This window comes from Acinonyx jubatus, chromosome D1 (genome assembly GCF_027475565.1).
Source record: "Acinonyx jubatus isolate Ajub_Pintada_27869175 chromosome D1, VMU_Ajub_asm_v1.0, whole genome shotgun sequence".
Taxonomy (NCBI): domain Eukaryota; kingdom Metazoa; phylum Chordata; class Mammalia; order Carnivora; family Felidae; genus Acinonyx; species Acinonyx jubatus.
The window spans coordinates 8966450-8980852 of NC_069390.1; the positions used below are offsets into that span (position 1 = coordinate 8966450).

Genomic DNA, 14403 nt, shown 5'->3' on the forward strand with positions numbered 1-14403 from the left:
GCCCTTCGTGCGACCCCCTTTCTGTTCCTCTCGGAGTCCTGGGCTGCACCAGCTTGCTCTCTGCTCCGGCGCTAGCCCCAGAGGCGCCGGCCTACCTGATGCCCGAAGAAAGAAAAAAGCAGACCGCGGGCCGACTGGGCCCGCCCCAACCTTGCGCGAGCTGTCGGCGCCCGGGTCTCCGGTGGGGTAGGCAGAGGCGAGCTCCGCCCCGACCCCGCTGCCAGCCGAGTGCGCACGCGCAGCGGGCCGCGCTCCCTCGGCGGCACCGCCCACCACCGGGGGACGTCGGCGGCGCGCGACGTAGTTCGCAGGATAAATGCGGTGGCGCCGGGCGTAGGAGCGATTGAGCTGGGGTGCTTGGGTGTTCGGACGCTTGGCGGGGTCGTGGCCCGCGCCTGAACCTGCCCTGTTTCGCGCTGTGCCATGGCGGACGAGGGGAAGTCCTACAACGGTCAGTGCTGGCTCTCTGGGCGGGAAGCGAGGCGATCTGGGGCCCGGTGGGCGGTGCCGGCCTAGGCCGCAGCCCCGGGGCGGGAGGCCGCGAGGGGCTGGGTGTCCGCGGGGGCGGGGGTGGGGGGGGGGCGGCGCGGGCCGGGGGCGAGGCCACCCGGGGGCCCGGCCTCCATCGAGGCTGAGCGCCCGAGGCGTTGGCTCGGGAATCCTGGCGTTGCGTGGAGCTTCGGCTTGGAGCGGGTGGCTTGGCGGCGGGGTGGCGAGATTCCTTTGAACTTTGTAGGTGGTTGATGCTTGTCAGTTCAGTTTGGCGGCTAGACTCTTCCTTTAATGTGAGTCAGTGCCCGCCCAGTTCATCGGCTGCCCGTGTGCTGCTTTCCACCTCGTCCAGTCTGTCTTGCCCCGCCTCCCCTGCGGCCTTGGCTTTGGCTTAATGTTTCAGACCTCCACACCAGCTCCCTGTGCTAGTCCGAACACTACACTGGATTTTAGTCCAGAATAGTGGGTAGGAGCACAAGAAGACCGAGGTTTGAATCCTGAGTTGTCTTCACTAAGCTTGAGTGAAGTCCACTCCCGGGCCTTACTTTCTGTCCCCGTAAGGAGGTAGTAACAGTGTTTATTTTCTTAGTGTGTCCGTGTGTGCTAAAATGAGATCATTCATATCAGGTGCCTGGAGCATAGTGCCTGACACTGGAGAAAGTTCTCAGTGAATGTTAGCTGTGCCTTCTATTCGTTCCCGTCCCCCCCCCCCCCCCCACCAGGGTCATTTCTTAGGGTTCATTGTTTGCAGAGTACTTACTAAGCAAGAGGGAGATCTTTTTAGGAATCACAGACCTTTTTTTTTTTTTTTTTTTTTTAACTAAGCCATTCCTACACACCAGGATTCAGAAGGTCATGTTACCTGAGAGCAGTCAAGGACCCTTGGTTAAGCTCCCTAGCTGTCATTAGAACCTGAGTCTCAGGAGTTGTCTCCTGAGTTAAAAGGCATTTCTGGGGGCACCTGGGGTGGCTCAGTCATTTAAGCCTCCGACTTTGGCTCAGGCCATGGTCTCACAGTTTGTGAGTTTGAGCCCTGCGTTGGGCTCTGTGCTGACAGCTCAGAGCCTGGAACCTGCTTCGGATTCTGTGTCTCTGTCTCTCTCTGCCCCTCCCCCATGAGTACTGCTCTGCCTCTGCCTTGGTCTCTCTCTCAAAAATAAATAAACACTTAAAAAAAAAAAAAGATTTTTTAAAAAAGGCATTTCTGGCCAAGGAAATGAAGAGTTCACTCCCAAAACTTCAGAGTGGCAGTTTGAGAACAAGAGTTTTTAAAAAGCCTTTAAATTGACCACCTTTGTAACCGTATGCCGTTTGTCCTCTGTATTGCAAAAGTATTGTGTACTGAAAGCTAATGTAATGACTGTAATTGGTTGATTTTAGAAGATGTGAGAGAGGTCACCACCCAGAGTTTGAGAGGGGTTAAATAGATTTGGGAGGCTAAGCAAGCAAGTTTCAGGTGAATTTCCCCGGGGGTCCGAGTTGTGTCTAGTTCTGCTTTGGGTCCACTCACACTTCCACATTGTGCTTCTCTTCTCTGTTAGTTCCAGTTTCTGATTCCTTTTCCTAAAGCCCTACACTGTCTTCCAGTAACATTTCCCTCATGCCGCCATGCCACAGAGAGGGTTCTCTCTCAACACACAGAAGTTTGCAGGGAAGTGGCCCCTGTAGTTACTGTGTATCTCATCCGATAGCAGGGTGCTGGATACTGTGACTGCCCCAACAAGGTAGCTGGACTAGCAGTGTACTTTCTAACTGATGTTCTGCTTTTAACCCCAGAGCACGATGACCGTGTTAGTTTCCCTCAAAGAAGAAAGAAGGGCCGGGGTCCCTTCCGGTGGAAATATGGTGAGGGGAACCGTAGGTCTGGAAGAGGAGGTTCTGGCATTCGGTCTTCCCGCCTGGAGGAAGATGACAGAGATGTAGCGATGAGTGATGCCCAGGAGGTTCCCCGAGTACGATAGTAAGTAACCAGTTGATCTGGTTTGAATTTAGCGGCCCATTTGTTTGATAAAGCTCTCTTACTGGCCACGTCATTTCTCTTTCCACCTGGAAAAGTGAGGGATGCCAGGGCCAGCTTACTGGTTGAGCAGTCTTAGCTGTAATCCTGACAACAGTGTGGGCAGGCCTTGGAGAAGACATGCCTAGTGTTTGTGGGCATTTTGTTCTCTGCTTCCCCATAGCAACCCCTATGCTGCCCGACCCAACCGTCGAGGTGACAGTTGGCATGATCGAGACCGCATTCATGTTACCGTGCGGAGAGACAGAGCTCTTCCAGAGAGAGGAGGGGCTGGCACCAGCCAGGATGGGACCTCGAAGAACTGGTTTAAGATTACAGTGAGTGTCTGGGGAAGTGGATGTGCAAGGGAGACAGGGAGCTGGGCTCAGAATGAAGGTTTCTGCTTTTCACATGACAAAATCTGTTTTCTCCACAATCAGGTGTCTCTCCTTTCTTCTAGAACACCCAAGAGCAGGTTAAGAAAAGGAGTAGGACAAGCAGGATGCTGCGGGGCAGGGATGGGGACACCATCTAAAGGGAAACATGAAAACTGGTTGGGAGATGGAGTAATTCCTCTGAATGTCTCCATTTGGCTCAAGCCAAGTGTGGGGCTTCGGGTCCCTTAAGTTCCCTTAAGTGAAATCATGACCTTAACCGAAATCAAGAGTCAGACACTTAACTGACTGGGCCACCCAGGCACCCCAAGAAATGCTAAGTTTAAATGGACAGAAAGGAGGGCAAGGAATCCATGTCTGACTTGAGTTAAAAAAAAAAAAAAAAAAAAGAAAGAAAGAAAGAAAACAAAAAACTTTTAACTGGCCCTTTCTTTAGAAAACCTTGTGAGGGTCGGCGGAAGGTGTGAAAGGAGTAGACTGGGGCTGCTGGTCAGCCTTCGTTCCGCATTGTTCCCTTCTCTTTCTCTCATCTAGATTCCTTATGGCAGAAAATATGACAAGTCATGGCTCCTGAGTGTGATTCAGAGCAAGTGCAGTGTCCCTTTCACCCCCATTGAGGTGAGATAAGGCCTGCGTGGCTGGCTGGGCACCAAGGAAGGCGAGGGGCCAGCTGGACCAGGGGCCCTGGGCTCCCGAGTCTCATGCTCTTGTTTCCTCTTTGTGCAGTTTCACTATGAAAACACACGGGCCCAGTTTTTTGTTGAGGATGCCAGTACCGCCTCTGCGTTGAAGGCCGTCAACTATAAGATTTTGGATCAGGAGAACCGAAGGGTGTGTGTAAAGGGCCCGGCGTGGCTGGGGGTGGGTCTTGGGCCTGCCGCTTAGGCCTCCCCGGAATTCAACCTGCCCTCTGTGTCTTCTCTGCAGATCTCTATCATCATCAATTCTTCTGTCCCACCCCATTCTGTACAGAACGAGCTGAAGCCGGAACAAGTAGAGCAGCTAAAGGTGAGGCAGGCTCGCGTCATGTTTCCCTCCAGCCCTCCCACTTCCCACGTGCACCCCCTCTCCCCACAGAGCCCCAGTGACCACCGGCCCATTTTCCTTCCCCTGTAGCTGATCATGAGCAAACGATATGATGGCTCCCAACAAGCGCTTGACCTGAAGGGCCTCCGTTCAGACCCAGGTATGGCTGATAGCTGTCCCGCTCAGAGAGGTGGGGACTGAGCGGGGGGATCTGTCAGACGGGGACGGTTTGAGAACGGTTTGGTACTAACTCTGACCTGGGAAAGCCCTCTCAGACTCGCCTTTCCTTCCTTTCTGTTTCCTGAAGACTTGGTGGCCCAGAACATTGATGTTGTCCTGAATCGCAGGAGCTGCATGGCGGCCACCCTGCGGATCATCGAGGAGAACATCCCCGAGGTGAGGCCTTTGTCCCGTTTTGAGAGGGGAGGAGGCGGGCTGGGGTGGGTAGGATGGGGTTGGGAGGCAGATGCGTCTCTGAACCCTCTGTTGGCGGCGCTTCCTCTAAACTTTCCTCTGCCCACAGCTGTTGTCCTTGAACTTGAGCAACAACAGGCTGTACAGGCTAGATGACATGTCCAGCCTGGTGCAGAAAGCACCCAACCTGAAGATCCTCAACCTCTCCGGAAACGAGGTGAGGCAGGAGAGCCCAGTTGTGGGCGGGGTGAGCAGAGGGGGGCCCCCGGGAGGGAGTTTCCGAGCTGGGACTCTCGCTGCCTCTCCTTACCGGGGTCTCTTGCCCACTCTCTGTCCCCGTCTCTGCAGTTGAAGTCCGAGAGGGAGTTGGACAAGGTAAAAGGGCTGAAGCTGGAAGAGCTGTGGCTCGACGGAAACCCGCTGTGTGACACCTTCCGAGACCAGTCCACCTACATCAGGTCAGTTGTGGCCTCTGTCTCCCCTCCCGGGGACCTTCACCCCCTGGGAGGCTGAGCTAATGCACCCTGACCAGCGCCCGTCTGCAGGAGCTGTGCAGCCCTGAGCTGGAGCCGCCTGTCCTTTGGGAGGATCACGTGCTCCTCCCTTCGTCTGTCCGTGTGTCCCAGCTTGGCCCCAAGGTCTCCTCTCCTTCCTTCTCACCTGACTGCCTGTTTGCTGTCCTGTGGTCTTGCCTCTTCCTTCCTGAACACTGCCTTTTCTAGAATCTCCCTACCCTACTGTTCCAGGAAGGGCACCTCCCTTTTTCTACCACGACCAGGGGGTGTCTTGCGTTTGCCCCGTACGTGGAGCTGCCTTGTGCTAAGAGCCCGGTATTCCTGGGCTGAGAAAGCCCTCCCTCCCCGGGACTTCCTGTTGATGGGCCTTCCCTTCTTTGTCTCACGACGGCCCCTCTTGCCGTGCCAAGAGGGACTCTCCTCTCATGGTCCACGTGCCCAAGGCTGTTGCCTGGGCTTTCCCACTCGTGCTGAGGTGGAGGACTCCTTGGAGCTGGTGCCATGCAGTCTGTCTCTCCTGCCCGGAGCTGTGAGCTGGGCCCTCCCTGGAGAAGAAACCTGGGTTCCCCAAGCCGTGTGATCAGAGCCGGGGCCCCGCCAGCAGGCGAGGGCGTCCCAAGGCAGGTGCTGGGCGTGGAGGCCACGGGGGCAATGGCTACCAAGGAGACAGAGAACTGACCCTCTCGGGGGGCGCTGCCCCGCCCTCACTCACACACCTCACGTCACCCTGCTTGGCCCCGGAGGATGGCTGGTTAGCCAGAGACGGGTAAGATTCCTCAGGGAAGGAACAACCTAAGACAGGCACAGTCGCAGAGGGGCCATCAGGAGAGAACTTGGGGGCCAACAGAGGTGGGGCACAGACCCTCACCCCCCCAACTTTGCAGGGGCCTGAACCCTCAACCTTCTGAGGGAGGTCTCCCGCCCCCATGGCTGCTTTGCTTCCCACGCCCAGCTCAGATCGGGACCCAGGTAGCCAGCAGAGACCTGGACGACAGCAACTGCCCTCTCGCTGCAGCAAGAATTTGTTTTCTGTTTCTACCTTGGACCACAGGGAAAGGGGCAGCTGAAGGAAAAGGCTGTGTTGGGTGTCTTCTTCCCTTTTTCCTTCCTCGTTCTTCTAAATGCCTCCTTGCCTGATAGTTCTTTCGCCTTTTCTTTGCTTCCTCTTTCTTTTCTCTCTCTTTGCTCCCCCTCTGTCTCCCCCATCTCTCCCCTGCCCCATCCTACCTTTTCTTTTTTTCCCTTTTCTTTCTTTTCTTTTCTTTTCTTTTCTTTTCTTTTCTTTTCTTTTCTTTTCTTTTCTTTTCTTTTCTCTCTTCTCTTCTCTTCTCTTCTCTTCTCTTCTCTTCTCTTCTCTTCTCTTCTCTTCTCTTCTCCTCTCTTCTCTTCTCTTCTCCTCTCTTCTCCTCTCTTCTCCTTTCCTCTCCTCTTCCTTCGCCTCACCTCTTCCTAAACCCTGCCTTGCTCATCTCCCTGCCCCAACATCCTGTGCCATCCCTGTGGTGTTTCTGGTCTTGGCCACGGCCAGACTGGGCAGAACTGATGGATACCTGTTGAGGCAGCGGAGCCCCTGGGCTCCCACCCCATTCCCTCCTCCCGGGGCTGCACAGGTGAGTAGGTGGAAGGTAAGGGGGGCAGGGTGGGGAAGGACGTCCTGGCTTAAAGCCCGGGCTGGGAGCGCTGTTCTCGTGGCGCTCGGATCAGGCAGAGAGAATAGGGTCAGCCTTCAAGGCAGTTGTCTCTGGGTGCCCCGGGTGAGGTGGGGAGTGGGGCCTCTCTCCCAGGAGCTCAGAGGCTGGCGGGAGTGAGGACGGGAGGGGCTGTCCCTTGGGCGTTGGTGTATGTGCTCCTAGAGCAGCTCAGGAGGCACGGTGGCTCTGAAGCATCACTCACTTCTGTCCTGTTCTTGACAGCGCCATTCGCGAACGATTTCCCAAATTATTACGCCTGGTAAGTCCACAGCTTTTTTAACTCTTCTGTCACGAGCATAGCCTCTCCCACCCAAAAGGTCCCGCCTCACGTATGTTTGTATGACCATGAATTTGGAGACATGGAGCCCTTGGAGAATCTGGCAAAGGTTATATAATCTTTCTTCCCAGAGAAATGCCTGTAGACAAAAGTTGCACCTATCACAGCTCCTGGGATCTTTTCCATGTCTCTTTGGCCTCTGACCCCCTCACTCTTAGTTGTCCCATCTAATTACTCATCCAGCCTTTTTCATCTCTGTTTATGCTGTCAACTTCCACTTCCTTTCTGCAGGATGGCCATGAGTTACCCCCTCCAATTGCCTTTGACGTTGAAGCCCCCACGACGTTACCGCCCTGCAAGGTAAGAAGTGGGGCAGAGTTAGAACTCGTGTGGGGAGGAGAGTATTGGTTATGGGATTCTGATACCTGTTTGCTTCCAGGGAAGCTATTTTGGAACAGAGACCCTGAAGAACCTGGTCCTGCATTTCTTGCAGCAGTGAGTATTGCCGGAGGACCCCTGAGGCTGGGGAGAGGTGGGCCAGCCCCAGTGCCGCTCACTCGGGGCAGCTGTTGGGTCGTTCTGTGGATCCAGAGCAGGGAATTCAGACTTGCCCTTTTGTGGTTCCCGCAGGTACTACGCGGTGTATGACTCTGGAGACCGGCAGCGGCTCCTGGACGCCTACCATGACGGGGCCTGCTGCTCCCTCAGCATCCCTTTTACCCCCCAGAACCCTTCCCGGTGAGTGTCACTGCCCGGGACCAGCATTTCTCGGCACATGCAGGCTAGCACCTGCCAGCATCCATCCCACGCTGACCACCGCCTCCTTTTCCACTTATCCCCCTAGAAGCAACCTGGCCGAGTACTTCAAGGACAGCAGGAATGTGAAGAAGCTCAAAGACCCCAGTAAGTGTGTGATGTGAGCAGAAAGCCTGGGACGGAGGTGGGAAGGCATCGGCCACAGAGCTCAGGAGTGTGTGGCAGCCCCTAACCTTGGGTTCTCCCCACAGCCCTGCGGTTCCGCCTGCTGAAGCACACGCGTCTCAACGTTGTGGCCTTCCTCAATGAGTTACCCAAAACTCAGCACGACGTCAGCTCCTTTGTGGTAGACATAAGCGCCCAGACAGTAAGCACCTGTTTCTTCCCTGGCCGGAGCCTGAACTTAGGGAAGGAGGGGGCGGTCACGAGGCATGGGGGACTTAGGCTCCGGCGGGGAGCCCACCTGGTGACTGACGCTGCTTCTCTTTCAGAGCACATTGCTGTGTTTTTCCGTCAATGGGGTCTTCAAGGAAGGTGAGAATCTTGGTGGAGTCTGGAGTTTGCGGAGTGGGCCCCTCCTGCAGCTAGATCTTTTTTCTCCACACTCTCGGCTTCTCAGCTACCTTCCCTCTCCTCCCCTGACCTCCTCCTCTTCTGCCCCAAGCCATCTTCATGAGGCCTACCCTCTCCACCTGTCTTTCCTGTCTGGGTTATGGGACAAACCTGAGGATTAGGAGGACACAGGCTTTGGTGTCAGGCAGATCCAAGGCTCCATTCCAACCTTGGTCCCGTGTGCCCGTGGCCAATTTACATTAACTCTGAGCTTCAGATTCTTTATTTGTAAAAAGGGGTACTAGCCATCCCCTAGCGGTGCTGTGGGGAGTAAATGAAGGGCTTGCCGTAGGACCTTGCACACAGATGTTCTGTGGGTGGGCTAACGGGTGGTTATTGTCCTCGCTGGCCCGACATTCCTCTTCACCTCTGCTCCCCTGTACACACGCAGTCATCCGTCTGGTCTACTTCAGGTTAGTCGTATCAAGTAAGACCGTGATGGGAGAAGCTTTCGGTAAACACAAAGCGTGGCTGATCCTAAGGGGTCATTGCTGTTGTTAACATTACAGTGGATGGAAAATCTCGGGATTCTTTGCGAGCCTTCACCAGGACATTTGTCGCTGTTCCTGCCAGCAATTCAGGGTAAGTGTTTGGCTTACCACATGGGGTCCCAGTCCCATTCCATGGCCAGCATGTGGGAATTGGTAGGGGCGGGGATGGGGGAGCCGGTCCTCAGGATGTTTTCAGAATTTCAGAAAGGCTGGGGGGAATCAGGAGGAAGCTCTCACAATGGTGGTGAGCTTGGCTCTGGAGCCAGGCTGGGTTTTTCATCCTGGCCCTACCACTTCTAGCTAAGGGCAAGTTTCCTCGTCTGGAAACTAGTATATTTACTTCCGTGGCCTGTCGTGAAGATAAATGGGGATGAGAACGGTCCAGAGTTGGGGGAGAAAGTGTAATTCTAGTGTGTTCGGTAGAGAACCGCTTGCACGGGTTGTGTGGGAAGGGTCGTAAATGATAAAATGTAATGACCAATAGTGGGGGAGGGGTACTTTGTGAATGCTGGAAGAACCTGTCGAGTGTCAGAGTGTCAAGTATGAGAACAGGAATAAAGTTGGGAAGATGAGGTGGTCTGTTTGTCCAGCTGTCTAAAGTGCTTTTTGTCCCACAGGCTGTGCATCGTAAATGACGAGCTGTTTGTGCGCAATGCCAGCCCTGATGAGATCCAGAGAGCCTTCGCCATGCCTGCACCCACACCTTCCTCCAGCCCAGTGCCCACCCTCTCCCCAGAGCAGCAGGAGATGCTGCAGGCATTCTCTACCCAGTCTGGCATGAACCTTGAGTGGTCCCAGAAGTGAGTGCTGGGCATGTGTAGCAGTAGGGGGAAATGGAGGTAGGGGTGGTAGTGAATAATGAGTGCTCCTAAAATTTTAAAAACCAGAACTTATAAATACCGTCCATAAAAAAATGTGGCCTCTGCATAAATCAGCATCACAAAATTTAAAGCCCAAATGAAGTCTCTTTGTATATACTGTTTTACAACTTACCTTTTTGTTTATCTTGTGAACATCTTTCCCTATCACTGTGTGTGTGTGTGTGTATTTTAAATGCTTGTTTATTTTTGAGAGAGAGAGAAAGAGATAGAGCATGAGCGGGGGAGGGGCAAAGAGAGGGGGAGACACAGAGTCTGAAGCAGGCTCCAGGCTCCCAGCTGTCAGCACAGAGCCCAACATGAGGCTCAAACTCACCCTGCAATCGTGGCCTGAGCTGAAGTCAGAAGTTTAACCTACTGAGCCACCCAGGCACATCCCCATCACTGTAAAAATCACCTTCCTCCTTTTGACAGCTACTTAGTAATCCTTTGTATCCAGTAGGCCATTGATAGACATTCGGATTGTTACAAGTTTTTCATTTGTATACACAGTGCAAGAATGTATATAATTGTTGGCACACACTGGCAAGTGTTACTATATAATGGACTTTGAAGTGGCATCTAGCCATCAGGGTGAGTGCCTTTTGGTTCTAATGAGGGTGCCTGTTCTTCCCCCACTGCAGGTGCCTCCAGGACAACAACTGGGACTACACCAGATCTGCCCAGGCCTTTACTCATCTGAAGGTAAGTTTTGGGAATTCAGTAGCAAAAAGGCCAGAGATCTCTGGGCCTTCAAGAGGGTCAGGCAAGCTGGGGGTGGGGAAAAGGGGCTGGCTCTGCTGACCTTTTCTTTTTTTGCTAAGGCCAAGGGCGAGATCCCAGAAGTGGCGTTCATGAAGTGATCCGTAGTCATGCCCCAGAAGAAGCCCCCTGTAAAATAGCCCTTGGATATTGACGTCTCCTTGTCATGGCTGTCGTTTTCTCCTCTCTGGCCCCGACCGACGGAGGCTACCCTGTGACTGTGACCGTGACCGAAGAGAATGGGCTGCCGGATCCCTCTCCTCACCTGCCTTCTGGGAGACTTCTGGAAGACTTCCGGAAGATTGAGCCTCACTGGTGCCAGGAAGCCAAAGCTTACTTTGTAGAACTGACACTAAACTACCGAAGGACCTAGGTGCTTTGTGTACTTAACCCCAGAACCCTCCTTACTTTTTAAGATAAAGAGTGATATTGTATTTTGTGTCACGCGTGCTAGATTGTTTTTGCCCCGCCCCTGCCAGGAGGTGGTGCTGGGGCGAAGCCTGGCGGGCAGCCCCCCCCCACCCCCGTCCTCCCCTCCCTCCCGGGGCGGGACCCAGGCTGCGGGCAGCCGAGCGCTGGGGGCGGGGCCCGCCTGCCGGAAATCCCGCCCCAGAAGCAGCGCCGCCGTAATTATGGCGGCGCCCGGGCGGCGGTGGCCGGTGCGGCTGCTCCTTACGCTGCGGCCGCTGCCCGTGCACCGGTCCTTGCACGCCGCGGCCCCGCCGCGGGACGTGCTGCTCTTCGAGCACGAACGGGGCCGCTTCTTCGCGGTCCTCGGGCTGTTCTGCGCGGGCCAGGGCGTCTTCTGGGCCTCCCTGGCCGTGGCAGCTTTGGCCCGACCCCCGGCCCGGGCGCTGTCTCCAGACGCGGAGTTCCCGGACCGCGGCCGCTCGGACCTGCGCTCCACGCTCTGGCGCTACGGCCTGGCGCTCGGCTGCGGCGCCATCGGTAAGGCGTGGGCTGGCTTCCCACCTTGGGGACGTGGGGTGGCTGGGCACGACCTTCCCTGCTCCGACAAGGACAGTGAGGGACTTCACCGACCCTCCGAGGCGGGCAGTACTGGAGGTGGGAGGGCCTTGAGCCAAGCTCTCGGACAGGCCTAGGGTGAGGTCAGCCTCTCACTCTGCGAGCTTGAGCAGTTACACGGCCCTGGACCCGTCTCCTTGTCTTTAAAATGGGGGTGGACATTAATGTTGTTGGGAAGGAATGACGGAACACAAGACCCCGGGGTAGAAGAGCTCAAAAAATGTTACCATCGTCGCAATTGTTTTAATTTGGGGGGACCGGAGAGGTTCCTGCTTAGCTCTCCCGCGAAAATGCCCCACCCCAAACTTTGCTCTTCCTGCAGGTACCCTGGTACTTGGTGCCGGTCTCCTCTTCTCCCTCCGTTCTGTGCGTTCAGTGATGCTATTGGCTGGAGGAAAGCAGGTGACCCTCACCACTCACGCTCCCTTTGGCTTGGGTGCCCATTTCACCGTTCCTTTGAACCACGTATCCTGCATGGCCCACCGTGGTGAAGTCCCTGCCATGTTGCCTCTGAAGATCAAAGGCCGGCGCTTCTACTTCCTCTTGGACAAAGCTGGACACTTCCCCAACACAAAGCTCTTTGACAACACTGTGGGTGCCTACCGCAGCTTGTGAAGAGACCACCGCGGATGGCTCACCCCTCCCAGAGGGGAATAAAAACCGGACCTCGGGGATGGGGGTCACCCAAGGGGGCCCAGGGTTCATTAACAGCAAATAAAAGAGGAGTCATCCCAAAGGCAGCCGACAGTACCTCTGAATTTTGGTTCCATGTCTGTTTGGCTTTCGCTCCTGTCCTCCGATCCACCTGCCTACAGTGCTTTCAACACCAAGAACTCAGTACCAAGATGAAGGAAAAAAGTAATCTAATATTTTGGTACAAAAACAGCTGTAGGAAGAGAGGTGGAGGGAGCCCATTGTCACGTTTCCCTCGTGGGGGGAAAAACAGGCTCCCATTATAAACAGGGCCACGTGGGGGCAAGAGGACTGTAGGCACGTGGGCATGGAGTCTTTGGCTGCAGGAAGGATTTTCTGGTTACTCTTCAGGAAGGGGAAAGGCGTGGCCCAACAAGAACATCTGTCTCAGAGCTCCATTCGGGGTCCCCCCGCTCCAGAGGCCGATAAGGTGTGGCTTCAGACTTCCACTGCACCACCTGAAGCATCAAGACCACACACCACAATACCAGATTCACCCAAGAAGAGGTCTGTGGGAAACAGGAACAAGAGCGTGAGGAACGTGGCCATCTTGAATCCAGTTCCACCCACATACAGCTATTTGCTCGCTGTCAGGTCAACAAGCCCATCAGCCCCTCTCAGCCTCTCACTGGTGGGCACCCTGACAACTACAGATGCTTATAGGAGTCTGTGGACCCCTGAGTTTCCCCCTAGTCTTTCATGTCCCAGAACCTCACTTCAGCATCGTATAGGTTGGAGTAAAACTTCAGAGTGGTTCCAGGGGGTGTCCATGGAATTTTCTGGGCTTCAGAGCAGCTGTGAGGTCAAAAGATGGTGGTGAGAAAGGGAGGATATACCCCAAACATACCTGTGCCCGGATGCCCTCTGAGAGGAGAACTGAGAGGGACAAAAAGGGAAGGCAGTCAGCCCCAGCCAGGGTTCCCTCCCTCTCCCATTACCTAATTGTAATGTTCAGGGAGACGATGGATTTGCAGAGAGAACGGGTGCCAAATCGAAGGATACAGGCAGACACTAAGACCAGGAAGGTGGCTATAGCAGAGATGGCCAGTGCAATGCGGAGCCCTGTAGGGCCTCTGAGGAGGGAGAGAACAAGCCTTGTGGTTGGAATGGGCCTTCCCCGAGCTCAGCCCCTGACTCTCAGGGTAGGGCAGTCACCTGTGGGAGTCCTCGATGCAGCTGCTGTAGACCCAGAAGAGCAGGAGCAGGAGGCAGTAGAGGGCCAGGAGGCCAGAGACCCCGGCCACAAAGTAGCAGAGGGATGGGGCCGAGGGTTGGGATAAAGCCAGGGAGGAGCCATTGAGGGCGGCCACGCCGTACAAGGGACAGTGGCTACTGAAGGAACCCTGTGAAGAGAAGCTGCTGAGTCCTACCTAGATTTCAGGTTAGAGCCTCGGTGCAGGCTCTGGGCAGGTGTGAGGGATAACCTAGGAGAGGGCCACCCTAGGAAGTTATTTATGCACTGTCAGTTCCTGTTTCTGGGCCAGTAGACTGATGGAGAGGGCCTGCTGGGGAAGTCAAACCTGCAGTGGACAGAAGGATCAGGAAATAGGCGGTGGTTATAAAAGACAGTGAGCTTCAGCGATGCCTCACAAGTTCTGGTCTCCCCTCTGCAGAAAGCCTAGAGTAAAACCAGAACTTGTGTAACCTTCAACTATCTCCGATATTTCCTAATCTGTTAAAAACAAAACAAAACAAAAAAAAAAAAAACACGAAAAAGGCATAATCGTGCCTTACAGGGTTAAATGAGCCTGTTTATTAACAAGATTGCAGGCTGGGGGGAAAAAAAACCCTCCTGCTTTGGGCATTTTCTACCTCCGTATTTTGTCATTCATACACCGTGCTGCAATCGTGTGGAAGCTCGGTCATCTCCGCTACACTATGCTTTATTTCCTGGCATAGCTCGGCACAAGTGCCTCATTTAAACGTGTAGGCAGGGCCCGGGCCGATTTCTGTTTCAGAACCAGGGTAAGGTGATGCAGTCGCAGCTACCAGACCGGGCTACGTGTGGTGCTGGAAGACACTCCGGAAAACCCGTCCCTAGGCGAGGGAATGACTTTTTAGAGCAACGTGGGCGGGCGGGGCCGGAAAGCGCGATCGGCGCCGGTGCATCTCCGCCGCAGACGGGCGCCCGCCGGGCCTCCCCCGACGCCCCGGCTCCGAGGCGCAGCGCGACGGCACCACGCCGGCCCCGGCCAGCCCGCCCCCGCCTACGCGACCCCACGGCCGGCCCCGCCCCGCACCTGGGTCTGGGTCAGCGTCGCGGCCGCCACGGCCCCGCACAGGAAGGCAGCTGTGAATAGCAAGAGCTCGAAGCGCTGCAACCAGGGCAGCGCCATGGCGCCCTCGCCACTAGGAAGCGCCGCAGCGGGAGCCAACCACCCAAGCCCCGCCTCATCCGGC

General features: G+C 55.3%; 3 protein-coding genes across 3 annotated transcripts; 2 read left to right on the forward strand and 1 right to left on the reverse strand.

The window, feature by feature from the left end:
- Positions 1-249: 249 nt before the first annotated feature.
- Positions 250-10723, forward strand: NXF1 (nuclear RNA export factor 1). The gene is made up of 21 exons (XM_027045221.2): positions 250-451; positions 2269-2452; positions 2673-2826; positions 3418-3501; positions 3610-3714; positions 3811-3891; positions 4000-4069; positions 4217-4305; positions 4433-4540; positions 4672-4781; positions 6752-6788; positions 7098-7166; positions 7246-7301; positions 7437-7544; positions 7651-7709; positions 7814-7929; positions 8054-8096; positions 8684-8756; positions 9283-9465; positions 10167-10227; positions 10347-10723. The coding sequence occupies exons 1-21, from the start codon at positions 424-426 to the stop codon at positions 10383-10385; spliced, it is 1857 nt and encodes a 618-aa protein (XP_026901022.1). The 5' UTR covers positions 250-423; the 3' UTR covers positions 10386-10723.
- Positions 10724-10823: 100 nt separating this feature from the next.
- On the forward strand, positions 10824-13719 carry TMEM223 (transmembrane protein 223). The gene is made up of 2 exons (XM_027045229.2): positions 10824-11232; positions 11633-13719. The coding sequence occupies exons 1-2, from the start codon at positions 10917-10919 to the stop codon at positions 11923-11925; spliced, it is 609 nt and encodes a 202-aa protein (XP_026901030.2). The 5' UTR covers positions 10824-10916; the 3' UTR covers positions 11926-13719.
- On the reverse strand, positions 12157-14402 carry TMEM179B (transmembrane protein 179B). Its single transcript, XM_027045227.2, has 5 exons — positions 14244-14402; positions 13159-13346; positions 12942-13076; positions 12720-12798; positions 12157-12512 (listed from the first exon to the last, which is right to left on the reverse strand). The coding sequence occupies exons 1-5, from the start codon at positions 14337-14339 to the stop codon at positions 12351-12353; spliced, it is 660 nt and encodes a 219-aa protein (XP_026901028.1). The 5' UTR covers positions 14340-14402; the 3' UTR covers positions 12157-12350.
- Position 14403: the final 1 nt, after the last annotated feature.